At 35.6% G+C, this 14,831-nt stretch overlaps 1 protein-coding gene across 1 annotated transcript in view; it reads right to left on the reverse strand.

Annotated features, from left to right (window-relative positions):
* Positions 1-11,555: 11,555 nt before the first annotated feature.
* The window catches only part of CDC5L (cell division cycle 5 like), a 45,348-nt gene continuing 42,072 nt past the window's right edge, over positions 11,556-14,831 (reverse strand). Inside the window, exons 15-16 of the mRNA XM_074310770.1 lie at positions 12,856-13,068; positions 11,556-12,010 (exon numbers count right to left, since the gene is read on the reverse strand). Coding sequence (XP_074166871.1) covers positions 11,906-12,010; positions 12,856-13,068 — 318 coding nt within the window. The 3' untranslated portion in view covers positions 11,556-11,905. The remainder of the gene's footprint in view (positions 12,011-12,855; positions 13,069-14,831) is intronic.

Here is a 14,831-nt window from a genome sequence, read left to right on the forward strand (position 1 = left end):
CTAGCTACCCCTAACCATCTACCACTCAGGCCCTAGCTTCATAACAACATGAAAATATGGAGAGAAACCCAGATCTTCCAAGCACACAAAAGGACCTCAGATCAAAATATAAAAAAGCACCAGCATGCACCTCCATCCAATCCAAAACTTCAAAATGAAAGACAAACAAAAGAAACAATGACTATGCAAGGAGTTATACCAGAGATGCCAGCGTAAACCCTAGCATAGAAATCTGCAGCCTGTAACCCCAGAGAGAAGAGGGGCTACACAAGAAAACACCTGAGCAAATTAAAAAAAAAAAAAAACCTGCCAAATACGATGAAGAAATTCTATGAATTAAGAGGATCCTGAGAAATAATCACAGCAAAGAGCAGAACCCTACAATATATCCTAGTACAGTCAAAGGGAAGGAAACTGGCCACAAAGACAGTAAGAATGATTGGAAGAAATAAATTGGATAATTTTAAAATGAAATTAGAATTAAAATAAAAGCTGTGGATGAAAAAATTGAAAGATTAGTAAATAGTATAGAAGTAAAAATTCTTTCCCAAGCAATAGATTCCCTGGGGAAAAAAATGAGGCAATCAATCCTATATGACTTTTAAAAATGATAAGTTATTCAAGCAACTTAAAGATTGGAATTATTTTTCCAAGAAAATGAAAGGTGACAAACACTTGACCTAGATAATAGGTCCAGGAGAAATAATTAAAAACCAATAGACTTCCTGAAAACCTTGATCAAACAAAAAACCTGGATACCATTTTTCAAGAAATCCTAAAACTGACAAGCTCTGTTAGAGCCATAGAACAAAATTTAAATAAAAGAACTCATTGATACCTTCCTGAAAGAAACCTTATTCTGAAAATATCCAAAAATATAGACTAATATCTAGGAATATAGCCAAAATCTAAAGTTCCTAAATTAAAGAAAAAAAAATACTGCAAGTAGCCAGAAGGAAACTGCTAACTAATTTGATTTTAAGTTAATTACCATCATTAAAAATTAAATAGCAGAACTTATAAAAATGAAAAGGAAAAAAGGAAGCCATTAGAAATTACTTTGTCCAAGTGTATGCCAACAAAATTACAAAAGCAGAAAATTCCCAGATTAATAGAATAAAACAGAAAGTTTTAAATAGAAAAAACGATATAGAACAGAAATAATTACCTCAAAATACGGGTATTTACTAAAATGACATAGTAAGAACAATTTCTATAATAATTTTTATTATATTTTTATTATTCCCCCTCACATAGTAGCATATAAAGAGTGAATACAAATTTAGAATACATACTTGTACTATTGAGGCATATAGACATATGTAGCCAAACTCTTGACTTTAGTACCAGGCACATTTTCTTTTCTTGTTAAGTCTTCATGTTGCTCTCCCTGTAGCACAACATCTCCTATGGAAGTTGTTCAGCTCAGTTTCCTTGCCAATGTAGTGCCACAGTTCTCTTTTATTGTCCTGACTCAGTTTCCCTAAATTGTTCTGCCTCAGTTTCCCTAATTGTTCTGCCTTAAATCCCTTAGTTACAAACCCCACCTCTGGTTCATGAAGACTGATATAATTCAGGGCTATTTGCTCTAAGGTTATAAATTGTCAATGTGCAAATTCAGAAAGGGGGACTCCAGACACTTTCTTAACTCCCAGTTAGTAAGAATTTATGGTCCTACCTCCCTACCTACTCTCCTGCCTGGAGATTCCCACTCACCAGAGTCTGGACTCCACCCCCTGCCTTTGTTTAGTTATTGTGCATAAATATGTATAAATATGCTGGAGAGAAATCAAAAGGTCAGGGACCAACTTCTCCCCCACCCCCCTACACACACACACACACACACACACACACACACACACACACACACCACAGACATACACACACACACACACAACACACACACACACATACACACACATACATACACTACATAAAACACAAACAGCCAGAAATAAAGCTTCTGAATTCAAGTCCATTATTCTCTCCAGTCGACCGGATGGCTTCTACTCTATAGTGAGTTTTCCAGTTTAGTTCAGAAGATGCAACATCCACATATTTTAAAAGAGGATAAAACATTTCTTCCATTCTTTATAACAATAGCTCACATTTCTTTAACATTTCTGGATTTGCAAAGCACTTTGCTCACAACAACTGTAGACAATGCAAGTATGATTAGCCCTCATTTCACCTATGAGAAAACTTGGGGACAAAGAAGTGAATGGTTTGCCCAGACTCATTTAACATTAAGTAGCAGAGCAAGGATGCAAACTCAAGTGTCAATATGTGCTGCATATACTGTGGCTGCCTCGGTTATGGAAAATGTTCATTTATATACAATGGTAATTGCCCATGTGCTTCCATCTTGCTGGGCCGCCACAGCTGGAGATGTGTTTCTTATATCAGAGAACTGGCAATATGGCAAATTCTGAAATGGGCTGAGTGCCAAAACAATTACAACAATAGCTGATGTTTGAATTCTGTTTAAAATTAAACACATCTGCCTCCTGAGCCTTACCCTCAGTCTATCTTCTCCTAAACAGCAACAGAACCCATTGTCCCATTAAAGGGAGCAGGTTTTCATTGGTTTGTTTTGATAATTCACCAAATATTAGCAAAGTTTCTGGGGAGCTCTTTAAAGGGCCACTAGGTGACCCTGTGGATAGAGCTCTGGGCTTGGAATCAGGAAGATTCATCTTCATGAGTTCAAATCTGGTCTCAGACACTGTGTGACCCTGGGCAAGTCACTTAACCCTGTTTGCCTCCATTCCTTCTTCTGCAAAATAAGCTGGAGAAGAAAATGGCAAAATACTTCAGTATCTTTGCCAAGAAAACCCCAAAGAGGCTCACAAAGAGATTTCAACAACAACAACAAAAAAAGTCCTTTAAAGCCATAGATAAGCTTCATAAATGAAGCAATTCTTTCAGGCTTCAGAAAAGCTTCAACAGCGGAAAGCTAGGGACAAAGAATAAAAAGGTTCCTTTTAAATCTCAGGCTACCACTCCTGATTACAAAAGTCACTCTCTGCCCCCAAGGAGCTTACATTCTTTTGGGGGAAGATGCCCTCCACTCTTGATTAATCTTTGATGTCCTTGTGGGTTTCAGCTTTCTAATTTGTTTCATTTTTCCAATTTAATTTTCATCACTGTGGAAACCAAACAAATGCCCAGCCATCCCAGATTGATTTTGCTTGTCTTGTATTTATTTGTTACAAGATTTTTTTTGTTCTTTCTCCTGATTTGTAATAGGATGGGTAAGATTAGCAATAATAATGCTAACCTTCCCCCCCCCCAAAAAAAAAAAGTCATTGAAACCTTTCTTTTTCCCAAAAATGAACAGAAGAAAGTTCAGAAAGTAATATAAACAAGTAGGACGGTTTTAAAAGTTAACATTTAGAACTATCATATATATATTTTTTAAAGAGAAAAGGAAATGAGTATTATTAAGTGCCTCCTCCAAGCCAGGGACCCTGTGCTAAGCACTTTACAAATATTATCTCATTTTATCCTCACAACCACCCTTGGAGGCATGGGTATTATTCATTTCAGTTGAAAAAAACAAAGCAGACAATGGTTAAGTGACTTGTCCAGGGTTACACAACTAATAAGCATCTAAGGCCATTTTTGAATACATGACTTCCCACTTCTAAACTCAGTTCTCTATCCACTGTACCATTTAGATGCCTCTAAAAGGCAAGGAAATGAAATGGAGATGTAATATTTCTTAGAATCTTTTTGAGTGTGCTCTGCTGTGTGTATAGAAGTGTTCTTTTTGATGTTCAAGTTCAAAATTAAAAACAAAAATTAAGAAAAAAATAACATTCAGTGGTTAAGAGAAGGAAAGCACTAGCAGCTGAGGTGGGGACAGGGAAATCTTCATGTAAAATATTGCACCTGAACCGTGGCCTGAAAGAAGCTAGAGGTTCTGAGAAATGCAAGTGAAGAGGGAGTGCTTTACAGGAATGGGGGACAGCCCCTGCCAAGCCATGCAAACCAAAGATGGAGTTTCCTGTGCTCAGAACAGTGAGTTAAGCCAGCATGACTAAATTACAGAGAGCAGATTGGAAAGGAATGTGTAAGTAATTGGAAAGCTTGGGGGGGAAAAACAGATTGTGAAGAGTTAATAGAGTTGATATTTTATCCTCTAGGCAACTGTCATCTTTCTTCTCCTATCTAATCTATTACCAATAGAATTTATTAAAAATATTTTGTAAACATGGTATTGTTTCTACGTGAAGAACTTAGTTACTCTAAAATACAATATAGATGCGACTATAGGGGTACACAGAGCATGGCCCAGTGTCCTAGAGGATCATTCCCATTCTATATACAATTATGTTCACATCTACATCATCTTTTAGAGTTAACCAAGTGCTTTACATGGTGACAGTATCATGTATATAATAAGTGCTTATTAAATGCTTCTTCAGAAAACTGGGGAAAAAAATTTATATTCAATGTTTCTGATAAAGGCCTCATTTCTAAAATATATAAAGAATTGACTCAAATTTATAAGAGTAAAAATTATTCCCCAAGTGATAAATGATCAAAAGACATAAACGGACAATTTTCATATGAAAAAATTAAAGCCATTTCTAGTCATATGAAAAAATGCTCTAAATCACTATTGATTAGAGAAATGTCAATTAAGACAACTCTGAGGTTCCACTTCATACCTCGCAGATTGGCTAAGATGACAGGAAAAGATAAAGATAAATGTTGGAGGGGATATGGGAAAACTGGGAACTAATACATTGTTGGTGCAGTGGTGAATTTAACCATTCTGGACAACAATTTGAAACTATACCCAATGGACTATCAAGTTGTGCATATCCTTTGATCTAGCAGTATCTCTACAGGGTCTGTATCCCACAGAGATCATAAAAAAGGGAAAAGGACGCACATATGCAAAAATGTTTATAGCAGCCCTTTTTGTAGTGGCAAGGATGCCCATCAGTTGGGGAATGACTGAATAAGTTATGGTGTAATGGGATATTATTGTTCTATAAGAAATGATGAGCAGGCCAATTTCAAATGGGGTTGGGGGGGTGGAGAGAGAGAATAGGGAAGGAATGGGGGAGAGAAAATAATGCAAAGCAATAATATCAGTTTTAGAATTCAGAAGACTTAGACTCAAATCCTGTTTCTGACACATATAGACTGGGCAAGTCACTAACCTCTCTGTGCCCCAAGCAACTCTAAGTTACAGACAAGTTGCTTATCTACCCTGGTTTGAGAAGAAATTTTCCATTAAGGGAATTTAGCAGTACCAGATGTTAAACTATAATATAAGGCAGTAATTATCAAAACTATCTGATGAAATGAAAAGGTAGATGACAAATATAGACATAGACATATAGTTTATAGCAACAAATAAAAATTATAACATATTTGACAAGTGTAAAGACATAGATTTTTGAATAATAATTCATTATTTGATCAAATTTGTTGGGTCACTGGAAAGCTCAGAAACTGGGCATGGACCAATATCTCACATAATTTACAAAGAGTAGGTCAAAATGGATAAATGACGTAGATATAAAGAGAGATTGCACAAAAAAATTAGAATATGGAACATAGTTATCAGACTTGTAGAGAGGTGAACAATTTATGAAAAAAGAGATAGAAATCAAAGTTAAGTCTAAAAATGGAAATTTCAATTACTTTAAGTTAAAAAGATAAAACAAATATAGCCAAGATCAAAAGAAAAGCAGAAAATTGGGGGAGGGGGAGTTTATAGACAGTTTATCAGAGAAAGCTCACAAATCTAAACTATAAAAAGAATTTTGCTAAATCTGTTAGAATACAAGTCATTCCCTAATTGTCAAAGGACAAGAACAGTTTTCCAATGAAGAAATCAAAATAATTTATAGTCATATGAAAAATGCTCAAACATTATTGATTAGAAAAATGCAGATTAAAGTCACCTTGAGATATTATTTTATACCTACCCAGACTGATTAAAATGATAGAATGGGAAAGTGACAAATGTTAGAGAGGATGTAGAAAAATTGAGCAATTCAGGAGAGCAATCTGGAATTATGCCCAAAGAATTATTAATCTACATTTATCCTTTGACCCAGCAAAACCACAACTTGGTCTACTTCCAAAGATGATTAGAGGAAAAAAGAAAAGCATCTATATGTTCTAAAATGTTTATAGCAGCTCTCTTTGTAGTAGCAAAGAACTGGAAATTGCAGGGATGCCCATCAACAGGGGAATGGCTAAACAAGTTGTGGTAAGAATTGTGATGGAATATTACTGTGCTATAAGAAATAATGAGCTCAAGGATTTTAGAAAAACATGGAAAGGCTTTCATGAAATAATGAAAAGCGAAATGAACAGAACCAAGAGAACATTGTATGTAGTAACAATATTGTTTTAAGAATGACTTTGGGTGAATAAGTTATTTTGTTTAATACCCAAATTAACTATAAAGGACATATGAAGAAAGATACCATCTGTATCCAGAGAATAGAAGTATGAATAGAAATAGAATAGTATGAATATAGAAATAGATGTATAGGCTATTCATATATATATGCATGTGTATATATATGCGTGCATATATCTGTGTGTTTGTTTTATTCCATAAATTTAAAATAAAATAGACTTTAAAAGAGAATATACACACATATATATTTATTCATATTTGTATAGATATAAAAATGCACACATGCATCTACATTATACATGAGTGTGCACACATACCTATGCATTTCTATATTTGGAATATTCTGGCAGTCCTGAGAATCTTAATTGGCACATGAGAAAACTCTACGTCTTTGGAGGCATAGAGCTAATATTTTTCCCTGCCTCTCCATCAAAATGCCAAATGAATTGCACTCTGTCTGTCAGACCAGTAACAGGGAATAACTGTGCAAGCTGGCTGGCAATCCCCCTGTCCGCCCCATGCCTCGGCCTCAAACTTCACTCAAGTTTTCCAGGACCAAATATTTCTAATAGTAGTGCTTTCTCATTCCAGGTTATAATCACAAGGCCCTCTGGGGAGAAAAAAAGCTTCCGGTATAACAAATGGCCTACGGAGAGGACTCAGAAAATTGCTTTTAAAAGACTCTTTGCAGGCAACTATGCAGGGAAATGAAATAAGTATCATGTTGATTTGACTAAGTTATCACATGTGCCCCCCACCTCCTGGGCAGGCTATGAAAAGGCACGTTTCACTGGTTCCAAATAACAGACAAATTGTGACTATAATGAGTGGTCTAAAGCAAAGGGCTCAGTGGCAGTGTTAGGGGCAGGAAGAGCACTGCAGTGAGCAGAATATTAATCCCCAAGCCTTCCCCGGAGCAATGGAGACCAGGGTGGAAAACAAGCTCTCCTTCATTCTAAGGCACTCACCTCCTGTAGAAGGCTCTTGGGCTCTGGCTCACAGGGCCACTAAAGTCTATTGTGAATTGGAGCTGGTAGCAGCCAGCACAGTCCCTGACTCCCCGAACCAGCCTCTGCCTACCCGAATTTAGGTAGTCTTGAAAGACTATTCTTTCTGCCTCCACTTTGTGAATAATGGTAGCATTTAAACGTCTGAAATCTAGCTTTGGATATCACCATTCAACTGAAACGGCCCTCTCCAAAGTTAATGATCTCTTAATTGTCAAATCTAAGACTTCTTTTCAACCTTCACCTAACTGACCTTTCCAGCATTTAACACTGTCTACCACTTTCCTGTGCACTTTATCCTCCTGGGCTCTTTGACCTAACCACATTTTTTCTGTCTCCTTTGCCGATTCATGATTTGTATCACACTCATTAAGTCTAAGTCTAGCCCTGAGGGTCTGTGCTAAGGGTCTTTTATGTCTATCTGCTCATATTGTGAGCTTCAACTCTTGTAGCTTCAATTTCCCTGAGGCAGATGACTTTCAGGTCTATATAGTCTGCTTTGGGATCCCTGACAAAACTGAATTCATTGCCCACCCCCCACCAATCCAATGCCTTTTGGACACTCCTATGAAGTGAAAATATGAAATAGATTTGGGAGAGTGTAATAATTTAATTCATGATATAAAGAAATTATGTCAGACATCCATCATTTGTTACAAAAGTTTACCACTTATTACATGAAATAGCTCACAGACTCAAAGCTAAATCATACTAATTGAGCAATGTGTTTTGGGGGGGAACAACTTTTAAAGTCTCGGGAGAGAAAGGCGAGTAGATCCAGGGAGGAGGTTGATAGTCTAAAAATATGTTAATCAAATGTCTCAAAAGTTGAAGCACTATGAGTGACCAGATGAACTGATAAGAGCTCTATTTCACATCATTCTATGGGATCAAACAAGGCAATCTGGGAAAACTGACCTGATTATGATTGATAATAGAAACAGAATAGGCTCATTTTAGCAATTCCTAAGAATTAGCTAGTTTAGAGTTCACATCACCTGTTACTCTTTATTTTTCTCAATAAGCATTTGTCTTTCCCCTCAATTAAAAACATGTAACATACATGGTCAAGAAAAATAAATTCTCAAGTTGCCCCAAAATGTCTCATTCTGATCTTTAAGGTTGAGCACCAAATGCTGAGATTCATATAGGCATCAAATGATGGGATTTAGGAGAGTAATTGGCACCAAATGTTCAATTCCGTGAAGAATTCACAATGGCCTTTCTCTTTGGCAAATGATAGATTTATTTATGAGAAGAGGTTGCAGACAAAGTGTAAAGATACATAGACACTAGTAATGGTATAGATTTGGGAGAGCATATAACAATTAATGGAAAAAACAAGTTCCACAAAGAGACAGACATCAAGAGGAGTGATGGGAGATGAAAGACACCACAAGGTATGGGGAAGAGGTGAGTGGAAATATCCCAAGGCAGAATGCCATGGTGGGATAACTCAAAAGGATTCAGCAAAGATGGCATGAACTACTGACAGATGGGGAAATTTAACCTCAGGCAATTGACATAACTTGGCTTTCTGATTACAGTAAGATGGGGTTACTCATGATCTACACAGAAGGAGGGGACCCTAAGTTTGAGATGATTCCCATCAGTTCCCTTCCCTGCTTATCCCAGAAAGTAATTTTACCAATACTTGAGGCTTTCTCTGCCAGCCCTAGAGACCCAGGACCTCATCACTTCTGCATTTGCATCAGGTAGGTCTCTTCAAGTCTTTGCTTACTGTTAGCATTTCTTAACTTCATCAGTACTTCCCTATTCCCACTATCCCCACGTCCTCCTGCTTAGAGTCTTGTCATTCCTATAGAAAAGGCTGATTATAAATTCCTCTTATAGGTTATCTTCTTTGGAGGCTGTTGCCCAGGTTCTCAGCCTTCTCTTAATATCTAGCAGTTATCAAATACTTCTCAAACTGACAGAAGTGCATCATTTTTCACATTTTCCTTTTAAAAACAATCATGGAATTGTATGTATGGAAGGAATGTATTAATTCCTTCAATCTATTCAGACTTTCAACTTATGGCACCTCTCAAGGCAATGTCCTAAACTTGCTTTTAGTTTCCCCCCCAATCTCCCCTCTCAAACTTCAAATTGCACTCCATGCCTGCCAACAATTTTTCAGTTTTCATTCTCGACTTCCAAGCTGCTTCTTAATAGTTACACACACCTTTTTTGTCATCTCTTTTTTTGCCTTTAAGTGAAGTATATTTCTAGGCTCTATCCTCAGTATTAAATATATATATATATATATATATATTTTTTTTTTTAAAGAAATGCTACCCCACTTACACATAAAATATAACCAACACAATGGCCATAGCTGAGAATGTATGGCTCAGCCTGTATCTATCAGATGAGGAAAAAGACGTTTCATAAAGAAGACTGCTGATCCTGGTATCAACTGATTACTATATTGTTCAGAATTTAGACATATTTCAATGCTGTTTTCCTTTACATTAGTCATCGTGTAAACCATTAGATCATCTGCTTTTGCCATGCTTCAGTCCACACAAATCACTCCAACTTTCTTGGAATTCTTCCTATTCCTCATTTCCAATGAACAATGTTCCATTACATTCATATACCAGAATTTATCTAACTTCTCATTAATTAAAGGACCCATGCTTTGTTTCCTATTTTTTGTTAATAGAAAAAGTGTTTACTAATTCTTTTTATATATCTAAGATGTTTCCCTCATTCCCTGATTTTGAGGTATCTACTCAAGTCGGACAAATGTTACCTACAATTCAGTGACTTTTCTGGTATAGTTCCAAACTGTTCTCAAGTCATCAAATATTTGTTAAGTATCTACTATGCCAAGAATTGTTTTAAATGCTGAGGTTAGAAAAAAAGGAAAAAATAGTCTCTGCCCTCAATGAGCTCACAATCTTATTGGGAGAGACAACATAAAAGCAACTGCATACAAATACAGTAAAAAAATAAATTGGGGATAATCACAGTGGGGAAAACACTAGTCAAGTAGCACTTATTAAGCACCTGCTATGTGCTAGGCACTGTGTTAAGTGCTGCAAATACAAAGAAAAGCAAGACAGTTTCTGTTCTTAGGGAGTTCACAGACTAGGTCAAGTGTAATGTATCTAACCTAACACAAGCATTGGAAAGGCCTCTTGCAGAAGGTGTGATTTTAGCTGAGATTAGAAGGAAACTAGAGAAGGGCTAAAGATGTAGTTGGAAATGAGACAAAAAAAAATTCCAGTTATAGAGTACAGAGTTGAAAATGGATGGAACCAAGAAATAAGTATTGTATATAAAGCAATAGTAAGCAGGCCAGTGACACTGGAACACAGAATATGTGGAAGAGAATAAAGTATAAGATGTTAAGGCTTTAAAATCCAAATTGTTTTCCAGAACTAGACCAATTCAAACTCCCCCAATAGTGCATTGGTGTTCCTGCTTTCCCATATTCTTTCTGATACTTGCAATTTTAACTTTTTCTGTGATCTTTGTCAATCTGATAGATGTGAAGTAAAACCACAGAATTGCTTTAATCTACTAGGAAGATACAGTAGATGGGATGGTAGCTCAAGCACTGGCCCTGAAGTAAGGATGACCTGAGTTCAAACCCGGCCTCAGACATCTTAACTAGTTGTATGACCCTAGACACATCATTTAACTCCAATTACACACCTCCACACACATACACACAAAAAAAAAATCTACAGGGGGAACAAGTCTTACTTTCATTCTTTTTCTCATTCTCTATTCTCCCTTGGTAATTTTATCAGCCCTCATAGAATTCTCAGCTCTACACAGATAAGTCACTTCTGTAAATTTATATTTAATTTCTATCCTAAACTCCATTTCCATATTATCAATTGCTTTTTTTGGCACTTCCACATAAAATGTCAAACACAGAACGCTTCATTATTTATTCCTAATTACACCTCCTACTCCCCATTTCTGTTTATCCCAGGTTTGTAACCTTGGAATCCCCCTTGACTTCCCTCTCTCTCAAAACCACCCACTATCCAAGTCTTACTGATGTAGCTCTCTCTTTTCCATTGATCACTCTTTTTCTCAGTGGCCTCCCCTCACCATACATTCCCTTTAGGCAACTAGAATGGCACAGAGATATTAATAAAATTAATGAATATTTGCTAACACTGAAGGCATAATAATTCTCAAAAATTTTAGTTAATTTTTATTCAAGAATTTACTCACAGGCAACACGTTTAAGAACACTTTAAAAATAAAAAAAATGTGATTTTTAAAGGTCAAACTAAAAAAAAAAAATTCAGCAAATATGACATTACTAAAAGATGATTTTCTTAATAAATTAACTTCTAAAAAGTTTTGTGGAGCCAGAGTTTATACATAAAGAATCTAGATGATGAAATCCATTCAAAACAAATAAAGTAAAAGTCACAGATAACAGGCAAATGTTTTGATGAACATAAACATCAGCTTCATTCTTCCAAAAGATGAAAACAAGCATCAGACTCTGTAACAAAATTCAAATGTTGTTTCAGTATTTTGACTTTAAAGTCTCTTTCTCCAGGAGCAAATCTGCATATCTTTGCTGAAGTTCCTTTTCTCTTTCTTGCTGTCGCTGGACATCTTCTTTTAAACACTTGGGAAAACAAAAATATGAAATAATTTTTAAAAAATTATACTACCTTATGAAATATTCCACCCAATAACAAATAAAAGTTAATATAGTTGAATAATTTACAAAGAAAAAGACACAATGATCACTTATTAAAATGCTCAGCCTCACTAATAATCAAAGAAACTCATACTATTCTGAACACTTCAGTTATGTAACTTTTATGTCCTTGTTTCTTCAAATGTCTGTGAAGTACCACCTCACACCCACAAAATGGAAGGAGAAAGAAAAAGAACAGGAAGCACAGAAAACAGGAAAGATGACTGAGGAGAAAATATTAATTTCTCAAAGATCAGGGCAACTAGGTGGCACAGTGGATAGAGCACCAGCCTTGAATTCAGGAGGACCCAAGTTCAAATCTGGTCTCAGACACTTAACACTTCCTAGCTGTGTGTCCCTGGGCAAGTCACTTAACCCCAGCCTCAGGGGGGAAAAAAAATTTCTCAAAGATTTATATAGCAGTATTATTCAAAGATTGCCAAAACTGGAAATAACTATGTCCAATAAGGGAATAGCTGAAAACCATAAGAAATGTGATTAACATAGAAAATCTATGAAGACACCTAAAAAATAGTACAAAGCAAAAAAAGCAGAATCAGAAGAATACAGTACACACATTAACCACAACCAAATAAAAGGAAAAGTGAACAGAAATAAATGGTCAAAGTTGACAGAACCTTAGAATGTTTGGTCATTAAGGAAATGTTATGGGCTGAAATGTAGATAGCTATAACACAAGTTTAATTTGTTTCATCACTCTTTATATAAGATAATAAAAATCAAATGGCCACTAAGAAGAACCGTATTACCTCCAGTCTTCTTGGAATTGCTGAATCCTCATGTTTCTTTAACTCCTCAAAAGTACGAAGCTCCAAGTGAGCTTGCTCTATTTGGTCCCATAAATCATTCAACTGTTTCATTAGTCCCATCGCTCGAGATTGGTAACCACCAAGCAAAATTTTCATCTTCTTTTCCATTTTTGCTGCTCTTTTAGCTTCTGTGGTCATGTGACCCCTATTTATCTGAAAAGAGACCATCACATCTGAGAATGACAGACTAGTAATGTCTTTGAGATCACTCAGTCTTCAGCATTCTAGATTTCATATCATCCATGGAAGTTGACAAACAAGTTTCGGACAATCTTGTTATGACCTTACTATTTACTAAGACATGAAAAATGCAAAGAGTTTTAGAGGATCCAATATATATGAAAATTCTCTTGGACAGATGAGGTATTAGTTCTATTCCAAAAAGAACCTTATGCTGACATTTTAAAACCTATGTAGCTGATAGTAATCTACTCAAGACACCTATCTCTAAGGAGATCTATAGGTTTATTCTCACTTCATAACCAAGTTTCAAGAATTCTAGGATAATGTCTTTACAACTTTTAAGAGGAAGCAATAAGTTAAGGTACTGAAGTCATCATCAACAACCTACCAAACAACAGTTAAGCTGAAAAACACCTGCCAATTGTTGACATTACAAAATTTGTTATTCCTTGATTTCAGAGAAAATGGTAGAAGAGATATACTGCTCACTGAAATTATTTTTAAGTGATTTTTTTTTCACCAAAAAAAAAAAACCCTGCCTTTCTTATACCATAGATTTCTTTAATAATCAAATAATCAAGATGTGACTATAAAAGTAACGAAAACAAATTCTGCACACCAAGATTTGTACACACCCAGATAAAGGCTGTCCACTTCAAATTTCCATTCACTTATTCCAACCAAACCATCATAATTCAAAACATTCTTAAACTCTTTATAATGGAGTTTATATTTTATTCTAGTGGTAACAGTGAGACACTGAAGCTTCCTGAGCTAGAGAACAGCATAGTGAGACCTCAATTTGACAGCTATAGAAAATGGATTGGAAACAGAGATGCCAGAAAACCAATTAGGAACCTACTCAAGAAACATTAATTTGGGACGGGTCACTAAAAGGGAAGAAGCAGAACCAAAATGTTTCCTTTTAGGGTTTTGACTAACATCAAGAGACTGTAAATGTTGACTCTACAATTTAACTAACCTACTTTCAGCACTATGAAATGTCCCTGGAAAAATTCTTTTTAATACTTGAGCCCACAGAAAAGTATTTTTTCTTCTCACTTTTTTTTACTTTAATATAGCATACTGCCTTAGAAATAAGGCAGCAAAGGAATTTACTTATTTTCATAATACTAGAAGTCAAAATGAAAAATTATGATCAGTAAGTCCAATTCAGGCCACCCTGATCTCCAAACCACTGCCATATAACAAACTGAATTATGTCTTTTTTTTTAAATCCCTTACTCTCAATGCCCATCAGTTGGAGAATGGCTGAATAATTTATGGCATATGAATGTTATAGAATATTATTCTTCTATAAAAACAATCAACAAGATGATTTCAGAGAGGCTTGGAGAGACTTACATGAATTGATGCTAAGTGAAGTGAGTAGAACCAAGAGACATTATACACAGCAACAAGATTATGTGACGATCAATTCTGATGGACAGAATTTTCAACAATGAGGTGATTCAAGCCAATTCCAACATACTTGTGATGGAGAGAGCCATCTACATCCAGAGAGAGGACTATGGAGACTGAATGTGGATCACAACATAGTATTTTCACTTTTTTGTTGTTATTTGTTTGCTTTTTGTTTTCTTTCTCATTTCTTTTGATCTGATTTTTCTTGTGCAGCATAATTTTGGAAATATGTATAGAAGAATTGCACATGTTTAACATATATTGAATTATTTGCTGTCTAGAAAAGACAGTGCGGGGAAGGAAGGGAA

The sequence above is a fragment of the Sminthopsis crassicaudata genome, chromosome 4 (assembly GCF_048593235.1).
Source record: "Sminthopsis crassicaudata isolate SCR6 chromosome 4, ASM4859323v1, whole genome shotgun sequence".
In the NCBI taxonomy this organism is placed as follows: domain Eukaryota; kingdom Metazoa; phylum Chordata; class Mammalia; order Dasyuromorphia; family Dasyuridae; genus Sminthopsis; species Sminthopsis crassicaudata.